The 9,883-nt window shown below is 36.3% G+C and overlaps 1 protein-coding gene across 1 annotated transcript in view; it reads right to left on the bottom strand.

The window, feature by feature from the left end:
• Positions 1-9,883, bottom strand: part of LOC122531550 (MICOS complex subunit Mic60-like) — a 50,083-nt gene that overhangs the window by 16,968 nt on the left and 23,232 nt on the right. Inside the window, exon 3 of the mRNA XM_043659569.1 lies at positions 3,882-4,040. Coding sequence (XP_043515504.1) covers positions 3,882-4,040 — 159 coding nt within the window. The remainder of the gene's footprint in view (positions 1-3,881; positions 4,041-9,883) is intronic.

Below are 9,883 nucleotides of genomic sequence, written 5' to 3'. Positions count from 1 at the left end.
CCATTTGAAAGTCATGTCTTAAAAAAAAAAAAAAAAAAAAAAAAAATAGAGTGCATCGAGAGATAAATTTTTATACAGCCGTACATATAACTTGAAACCAATTTCAGACTATGTCATTCCGCCAACGAACGTCCGTACGCGGCTCGAATTAACCGATCGACCGGGTTTTTCCGAAAGCCAGCCTGGTATTTAATTTGTTTAATGAGTTTTCACGACATTACCATCCGGACGAAAATTTATTGGATTTCCAGTAACGAACACATAGTAGCTGGATTTACTCGTTTTACACCCATGACGAAGAAAAAATAAAATAAAATAAAATGAAACAAAATAAAATAAAACGACGAAAGAAATCCCGCACAGTCCCAATTAGAAGTCTCGTTATTTACACATGTCGTAATAAAATTTTTTAGTACGATATTATAAAAAACTACTGCAATTATATAATATTAAATATCAACTGCTCTATAACACTCCAGCAATACAAAACTTTACAAATGCAAATTCCTTATAAACACTATTTACTAACTATCCACTAATCTTTCCAGATTATTTATTTTCTTGAAAGAAACGTAATATTTGTCCTAGAAGGGTACGTAGGTAAATCTGTTCGAGCGTGTACTGCGATAAGACATGAGAATAAAAAAAAGAAAAAGAAGGAAGAACAAATAAATGAAGATAAAAACGAATGGCAACGAAACGGAGGATAGTGTGCCAGGAATATCAATTCTATTATCTGGGATATCAAGATAATATCTCGGATAATAATTGCTCGTTAATCGTCGACGACAGTCGGAGAAAAATGGCAGAGTTCGGAGATTCGAAACGATTTCACGGTAATTTTAACGCGTTATTATTTCGCGTGGACGTTTAATGGTTGTATGAATCATCGCGCGCTGCGCTTGGACGTCTGGCAATACGACGCGATATATTGAGAGAAATTTACGAGCACTATACCTTGTCGATATCGATATTTCGTTTTTAAGGAAACGAGTGCCCCTGCGACATTTTACACTGGAACTAGTTGAAACCTAATTTCCCCGGGTCGTGATCCTCCTTCACGGTTCATACGGATCTCCGCCAACTTTCAGCTAAATATTCGCCCTGTTAATAATGTTTTCAATTTTATTCCGTTCTTTGAATTATTCTCGGCCCAATTTTCGGTTCGTGGAAAACGTGCAAAAAGTTGTTCTCTCTCTCTCTCTCTCTCTCTCTCTCTCTCTCTCTCTCTCTCTCTCTCTCTCTCGTTTCAATCTCACGCTAAAATTTTTTCTCAAAACGTTGGAAGATCTTTTTGCCGGTTGAAACGGAAGCGAGATTTACGGGTGATAAAAGTAGCTTTAACGTGCGACCTGGTTTTTAATAAATTTTTCACCTTCAAACGAAACATTTTTCAATTGGAAATCCATATATAATTGTACCCGAGAGATACGGGCGTAAAAATAAAAAAAAAAAAGATTGATCCTGCACTAATTGAAAAAATTCTGTTCGAGATTCTTTTATCGTGAGTTCCGTGCACATCCTCTCATTTCCATTTCGAGGCCATTTTAAACCTGTTGGGTAATGAAATCGTGTTATTGCCGATCGATTATAATGAACAATTTTTTATCTCTGTGTTTACTATCTCAAGTTAATATTACAATTACCCTTGCTACAACTGAATAATTTACAATCGCAGTTCGTGATGAAAAGAACAATATCTCCTCTCGTATTGAAAAAAAAAAAATCGTCAAATTCAGAAAATCAAAGAGAAAAGAGAAAGCAGAACAAATAAGTAAACAAAATCCTGACAAAATCTCGTTCGTTTCAGATTGCTCGTTGTTCAAATTTACACGCGTTGAAGGAAAAATTAAGAAACGAGGAGAGATCGGGGGAGAGACGCGCGACAGACAGTCTAAGAACGCCTCTTCCGATTAGCCGACCACGAGGCTGCATAATTAACGCGAATACGTGCCACCCGAAGCGTCGAGAGCAAAGCGTTTATGCTCGTTCACCGTCGATTAAGTCGTAAATCGTTCCCCTTTTTTCCATCGCCGGCTGAAATTAAAAAGGATCCACGTGCGACATTTCAGTACGAGGGACCGCGACCAAGTGATGCAGGTGATAAAACAGAAGAAAAATACAATGGCCGCGCGACTTGGAATATTAAATCGAGCCAGCCCTTCCCAAGGGTTGCACGGATTGCCTCTGTTGTTCCTTCTGTGTTACAGAAAGAGGGAAGAATTATAGGGGTGAACGAGGCTTGCATCGTTATTTGTTCGCCGCCATTTGTGGAAATGGTTCTTGGAATTTGTGTTGTTCAAGAACGGAACGGTGGGATTTACGTATCTGGAGAAACTATTGTTTTTATTATCGCGAGGGGGAAACGACTGTATCGCAGGCTGTTGAATAAATTGTAGATTCAAATTAAAGTAAACGAAACAAGTATCGACAAGGATCGAATCGGTGGTAGTATTTTCAAAAATTACCGAAGTGTAAGATTGAAATGTAAAATTGATATTGATTGACACGTGGAATTGTAAAACGATGAGGTCCAGTAACAAGTCTATTAATTATACAAATTAATGGACAACTTCATAATCTCGTAATTTTATAAAAATGAAATATTACAGTGGCGGTCAGTTTTGTAATTTTATCATTCAACGATACAGAGTCAACAGAACTGAAACAGGATGTTAGAAGGGAATCAATTTTATAATTTTACACCTCAATAAAATTTAATATTATAATTGAACGATTCATTCTATTGAATGAATGTAATTCTACATTATAATTTTTTCTTTACATTGACAAGCTGCACGTTGAACTATTTTTATTAGAAAAGAATTATCGACGAAGTGTGCAGGATAATTTAATACGTAGAGACAACACTGTATTTGCGCGAAAAGTATTTTCAAGGATTTAAAAACGTAATTTTAAATATTAATGAGAGATCGTGTTCATTAAACGACGGAATTGCAATCTCTTTTGAAGGATAATCCAGCACAGATAAAACGAGAACTTGCGATTAAAAGTTCTAGATTATTTATTCTTCGTTAAATCAAAGTTGTTTAAAAAAAAAGAAAAAAAAAGAAAATATCGTAAAAACTTGTTTATACGCGTAATAGCAATCCAAAAGAGATCGCGCGTTAGCTTGTGTCGATCACGTACAAAATATTTTCGCGTGAATAGTAACGATACACCGTCAGTCATGTGTAATTAAATCCTTTGTGCAGCCTAGCGGGCAGATAGGCAAGGCGAGAGAGTATTGAATTTTCTTTCTTTCCGCATTTTCTAGCGAACCGTCAACTATTCTATGATTAGAGCCTCGTCAAGTTTTTAATGCGCTATTCTTTGTAACTGGAAATATTTTCCCTCGCCTCTTTTTCTTTTTTTTTTTTTTTTTTCCTTTTAATTTTTCTAATTACACTGAATTTACCGCTCCTTCAATCTGATAAAGTTTAGAATATTTTTAGCGCAATTTCTCTGGGAAAAATTAATCTCTTAACTAATTAAAAGAATCAAACCGAAGTTTAACGTAACGTTACACTTCGATTTCTTTAAACTGTAGAATCGAGACGAACTCTCGAAGTTACATTCTACAATCACGATTTTTAAAAACCTAAATTCGATAAACTGGTTGAAGAAAAATCAGAGAGAAAATATTGCGTTTAAATTCGCCATTTAACACGTTGAATAAAATAACTAAATACTGATTAAAATAGAACATGAATAAATACCATCGACAAGAAGATCTCAAGTAACCGGATAATAAGACAAGTGAAGAATTTATAGTGATAGAATATTTTATAAAAGATAGAATAGATAGAAAAGAAAATCAACATACACGGGAAAATATTCTACGGAATACAAAATATTTCGAAATATATTGAAACACTTACGAGCTGCCTTGGTGACCGCCTTGATTTCCGGTTCCAGAGGCCTAATGGTAGTTTCTACGGGCGCACCTGCTGGCGCTGATTTAACAGCTCGAGCCAAGGCTTGGCAAGCTGACCAAAGAATCTGAGCGTTCGATGCACCCCTTTCTTCCTCCATGCGAGCTGAAACAGAAAGCAAAGTTCAGAGAGTATAATAGAAATGAAAATCAAACGCTTCGATTAGTAAAGTAACAGAAATTTTTATAGCGCGCGAATGCAGACATGAAACTGATTGGCTATGTTGCGTGAGAGCTTGCTATTTCTTCGCTGAAATGGACTCGCACTGTATCGCAAATAAGAATTATGGTACAGATAATGCAATATACGAATAAATGGATCATAAATATAAATATTATATTATAATATATTATATAAGTAACTAATAAATAATTTATATATCATATTATATTATATTATACTATATTATACTATACTATTATATTATACTATACTATATTATATTATACTATATTATACTATACTATATTATATTATATTATATTATATTATATTATATTATATTATATTATATTATATTATATTATATTATACTATACTATATTATACTATACTATATTATACTATACTATATTATACTATATTATATTATACTATATTATATTATACTATATTATATTATATTATATTATATTATATAAGTTCATTGAATAAGTGAAAAATAAGTAAAAAATTTATTAAGAGGAAGATTAGTCATCTTGTATTTTCTGAATGCTATTAAATCACATTATATTACTAAAAATTAATTTTCTTTTCTCGATCGATTATACAAATTACATTTCTCGTTAAAACAAATTGCAAATTTACCTCACTAACTAAATCACGCAATTTCTCTACTAACCGCTCGCAAGAAGAAAAAAAAAATGTCAAGTTTGAGTTCGATATCTATAACAACAATTAACACAAATTTCTTTATTTTAATATCTCGAGAAATATATGTATATGTATGATTCGCGCAAACCCGTAATTTCTAAGCGTTTGCAATTCTTTCGGCGAACAATGTATTTGTGTTCTCTCCATAATTCAAAGAAGTTCGTATCGACTTGGCCGCATTATTTTTCAAAAATTTCACGACTCTCCATAATTCAAAAAAAAAAAAAAAAAATTCTCTCCCTTCAATTTCGTCGCGAATTCACTGGCAACATTTTCCCCCGTATCTTCCACCGCCCTTGCTTTCCTCGAAACTTCATTCTGCATATTCCACGCGACGTCTACGTGGGCCTCTTCCCTGTCACGTCGGCGTGTAACTTCGGAAGACATTATACTTCAGATGATATTATACGTTTGAAAGAGGCTGTCGACTAAAAAGCCCCCGTCCGTTAAAAGGCACATCGAATCAGTCCAGCTTTCCAGCTGAAATTTCCGTTCCACGGCCTCTTCAAACCATGTACATATGTACATATGTATGTATATCCTTCGTTCGCTTTCAACCCTTGTCTGTAAACTCGTTTTTCGATCATCCCTTCATATTCCGGTTTTGTTTCACGTTGGCGAAAAAGACGCGCGAGAGACGTGCCGCTCCTTTGAGGCTCCGTCATTTAACGAACGATCCTCTGAACTTTCCTCGCCGGATAAGAAGCGGACTCGAAGCAGCGATCATTCACGTGAAAATCTATTTTCCCCGTTGTTTCTTCCTCCCTTTCTTTCTTCCTCCAGAGAATTGAACGAGAAAGACGAATCGTTTCCGACTGATGACAAACGATGAACAATGAACGAATTCTCGATTCGTGTTTTGTTAGATCGTGGACGATCGAAAGTCGATGGAAATGGGACGCGTTTCAAAATGTCGAATAGCACGGCCGATCGGGACGATTCGACCGTGGCCGTGAATAATTAATTTAGGCCCTCTCGTTACTGGTTTAATTACTGCAGCGATTGAAGCTCCACTTATGAAACTCGTTAGAGACACGTTTGGACGACAGTCGGCTAGGATCGATCGATCTGTTCGTTCGAATTTGCCGATTCGAGTTCCGATTGAAGGTTTCTGTTCCATTTTCTGCACACGATCTTATGTAATATTGATGTATATTTCCGGTGTATTGGATTATTTCCATTAATAACCAAAGTAATTAAACTCGTATAAACCCGCGAGTTACATTCAACCTTGTGAAATATTTAACGTGACGAGGAACACGCTGTCTGTTTCAATCTCTGGGCAGAAATTGAGAAATTTTATCGACCGCTGACCGTATAAAAATTATTTCCTCCCCCTTCATAGAGCTTGCGATAAAATTGGGATAAAATTGATCTTCGAGTCCTAAACCCTAAGAATTGAAAAAAATTCAATATCAAAGTCAAAGTTCGAACATTACGAATCAAATCCAGAGACTCCAGATCCGAAGAATCCAAGGACGTGACGAAAGTTACAGAGAATGAACAAATTCTACAACCTTCTCTACAACCTCAAATCAAAGCATCCGGAAAGATTCCAAATCCGAACAAATTCGAAAATCAGGATGGAAGGGAAGAAAAATTCCCGAATCTCAAAGGAAAAAAATCCAAGGTCAAACTAACAAGAAAAACAGATTTGAAAATTGTTACCCCATAAACCCTAAATCCAAACGTCCGTCAAAAGTCGCGGTAAGTGAAATCCACGACTCTGGAACGATTCTCTCCAAACTGCTATCAATCGGTCAAAAATCTAACACACGGCCTTTCCAACGAATCAAATTGAATTGCATCCCGAAAGATCGATGAATTTTTCAACTCCTTGCGCGAGTTCGATCATCAAAGAGAAAGAGAGAAAGAGAGACCACGGTGAAAGTGACGCAAGGGACTTTGCGTGGAAACAGAGTTACCGACGAAGTTATCCAGATTGACGCGTATAATAAATCACCAGAGGGGGGGGGGGGGGGGGGAGGAAAGCACTCGATCCAGATAGATCTCGTTTTTCTTACGGCTCGACATTAACGACAGGCTTGACCGGCGAGAACACCTTGCCGGGTTAGTCGATTTGCAGTTCATCAATTACGAGTCGCAATCGAACAGGGTTCGTAGGTCGGCAGAGGGGCAAGACGAAAGTGTTTGTGGAGTCTCTAATTAAACTTCGATCACCGACGTGGTCGCGCGCGCTGGCCGGAAGTGGAGGACCGATGAATATTCTTCCGATGTACATCCTCGTCGGAGTGGAAAAGTTCGGAAAGAATAATCGATGCTACGAGATTTCTCGTTTCTGTTTGCGACGGAAATGGGAATTTTCACGGTTGGGAAAAAGTGTCGTTAGGCGAGCGATAATAGGATAGTAATTGATATGTCGGATTCGTGACATTGCGCAAGCTTGCACAATTTTTCTTTCGTCTTGAATTGATGGATAGGTATTTCTATAATTCGACTGCAAAATTGTTCAACATTCACTCGACTAAATTTTCTTTGTAACAGAATTTTCCAAGTAAAAAGATAATTTTGAAATTTCACGACTGGGAGAATGACGTAGAATAATTAATAGCATTAAATTATCACACACGGCAGCGCTGACTTAGATATATTTAGATCTAATCTAATTGTCCGGTGTCTTCAGACTTAATCCGTAGTATTCATTTGATACGTTCGGAACTAATAAATCATTAGCAGTGTAACTAGTACTAGTATCATAATAAATTCACACCCAACAAGTAGTATTAACCTAGTTTGATCAGACTTGTGTTAAATCAAAAATGCTTCGTTTTCACTGTTTTAAGATGTATGTAAAAGAAACAAAATTCGAACAAAAATCTTCCATCATAATAATTAAATGTCTTTTTTTTATTAACATTCAGACCTAAAAGAAAAATAGTTTGTGTTAATTGCTGGATGACAATTTTATTTCTACGAGTTGTCAATTGTTATCATTAAATTCAACAAAATTCCTTTTATCAAGTTCAATAAATTTACACTGCAAACACGTTTTGCCAATTCTAGTCTGACATATAATAGAAAAATAACACTGTATCAACTACCGCGCAACTCTCCCCTGTAACCAAATTCTACCACTGTAAACTTCAACAGAATCAACAGGATCACAGCAATTTGTATCAGCAAATCCTCTAATTATCCTCAACTAACGTTACGCAAATTACTAGTTGAAATGTCTGGATAGGTTACAGCAATTATTCAGAGCTTTTTATAGCATCCGAGCGTACGAGGTGATTTTTTCCGCGACGTGATGGTGCATCACTCTGGATGAAAGGGTGCGTTCGGGTCACGGATGATTGAAACGGAGCAAATTAAATTAGACGGTTGAATTTCAGAGATTGCTACTCGTCGCTGGCGGAGCTACCTCTCCTTTTTTTTTTTTTTTTACCATTTGTCTCTCTTCGAATTATTAAATTATCTAAATTATTTCCGAAAAAAAAAAAAAATTGAGATGAATTACCAATCTAAATTACAATTGCAGTCGATATTTTAAAAAAAAGAAATATTCTCTCGCACAATTTTATTTGAAAAAACATCCCCTTTCAGAGGAAACAAGATACTCGAGAGACTCTTTATCACAAAAAATCCTATCCATTCTAAATTCAAAGGGAACAAATTCTTCACAGTCGAAAACATATCGAAGAACCTATCTCCGCGATGTCCGACGATATAAATTTATAAACCAACGCTCGAAGAAATCCAATCTCCACGCTTTTCTTAGCCAGTCGAACGCGATAGACTCGCGTATTCCTCGTTTTTATGACTGTAACGAACCACTCTTTCTTCGTTTTCCACGATCGATTCCAGGATGTTTATTCAACGCTTGTTCGTGATAGCTGCGTCATTCACGCGATTACACCAAAGACGAAATTCCAGCCGTCTTTCCATCCAGAAACTTTGTCCGCGGAGAAACAGCGAACGAAGAAGCAACTCAGTGGCCCATTTAAAGCCACTTTTATTACGTTGATCTCGGTTTTATTATGGAAAGTTTCATCGTTCACGGGGGACAGTGGAATGAAATTTTATTTCCACGCGGTGAGAATCGAGCCGCGTTGACGCGGTTCCTCTGACGCGGTTAAAAGTTTCAGAATGCGTGAATAAATGAGCAGAATTTAAATGAACGAATCGAGTGCTCCTAAACGAGCAAATAAGAGGAACGAGTTTGGAATGTAAAAGTGGAAAGAAAAAAAAAAAAAAAAAGAAGAAGCGAAGGGTAAATGTAAACAAGTAAACTGCGAGTTTACGAACAAATTGGTAATCTGAACAATTAATAAAAGATAAGAGACGGAATTATTGTGACGTAAAAAGTATCGTGAAGCAAAATAATTCCAATCTAACTGAAGCACATTTTTCCTTCGTCTTCGTCCTAATCAATCATCTCCAAACAAATTCTTTTAATAAGAATCACACTATTTAATTAAATCACACTATGAACATACAGTAATAGAAAAAAAAAATTAAAATTGGTATCCCTTTACGTAATAATGCATTTATACACGCAGTATTAACCAAAAGTTTGGAGTATACGTTCCCGGTACACCTAATATATGAAACGCACATAAATTTCTAACATCGATAGTGATTCCCTAGAGTATTTTGTCACATTAATAGTACAAAGACGATGGATATACGATAATGTATCAAACCAAATAATATAAAATATTAAACTAACGATAAGTACACTCCTTGCCAAGTAAATTTTCAACTGGACATTTCTCTCATCAACATATCCAACGTATTGAGGTAGATTTCATTTTATAAAATTACGGGCTACCACGTCATCTGATCTCGCAAGCTTCCTTCCGTTCGCCGTCGTACCTCATTCGTACAGAATCAAAACTTCGTGGCCCAATTTCAGCAGAGTGAGTCAAAAATCTTCAAAAACATTGTCGCCCGTACGACAAACAAATCGCCGAAATGTGCAAACGACGCGATCGATGGGTAGGACTCGGTCGTAACCCGATTATACGAGGAGCTGGCTGCTTTCTAAACAAGAACCACCGACTATGGAAGGCTGGCGAACGACTTTCGAATCTGTTTTCTTCGGACTATTCCTC

The sequence above is a fragment of the Frieseomelitta varia genome, unplaced genomic scaffold (assembly GCF_011392965.1).
Source record: "Frieseomelitta varia isolate USP_RPSP 00005682 unplaced genomic scaffold, Fvar_1.2 scaffold_405, whole genome shotgun sequence".
NCBI lineage: Eukaryota > Metazoa > Arthropoda > Insecta > Hymenoptera > Apidae > Frieseomelitta > Frieseomelitta varia.
The sequence above is the reverse complement of the archived record's forward strand: the minus strand, read 5'-3'. Positions and strand labels throughout refer to the sequence as shown.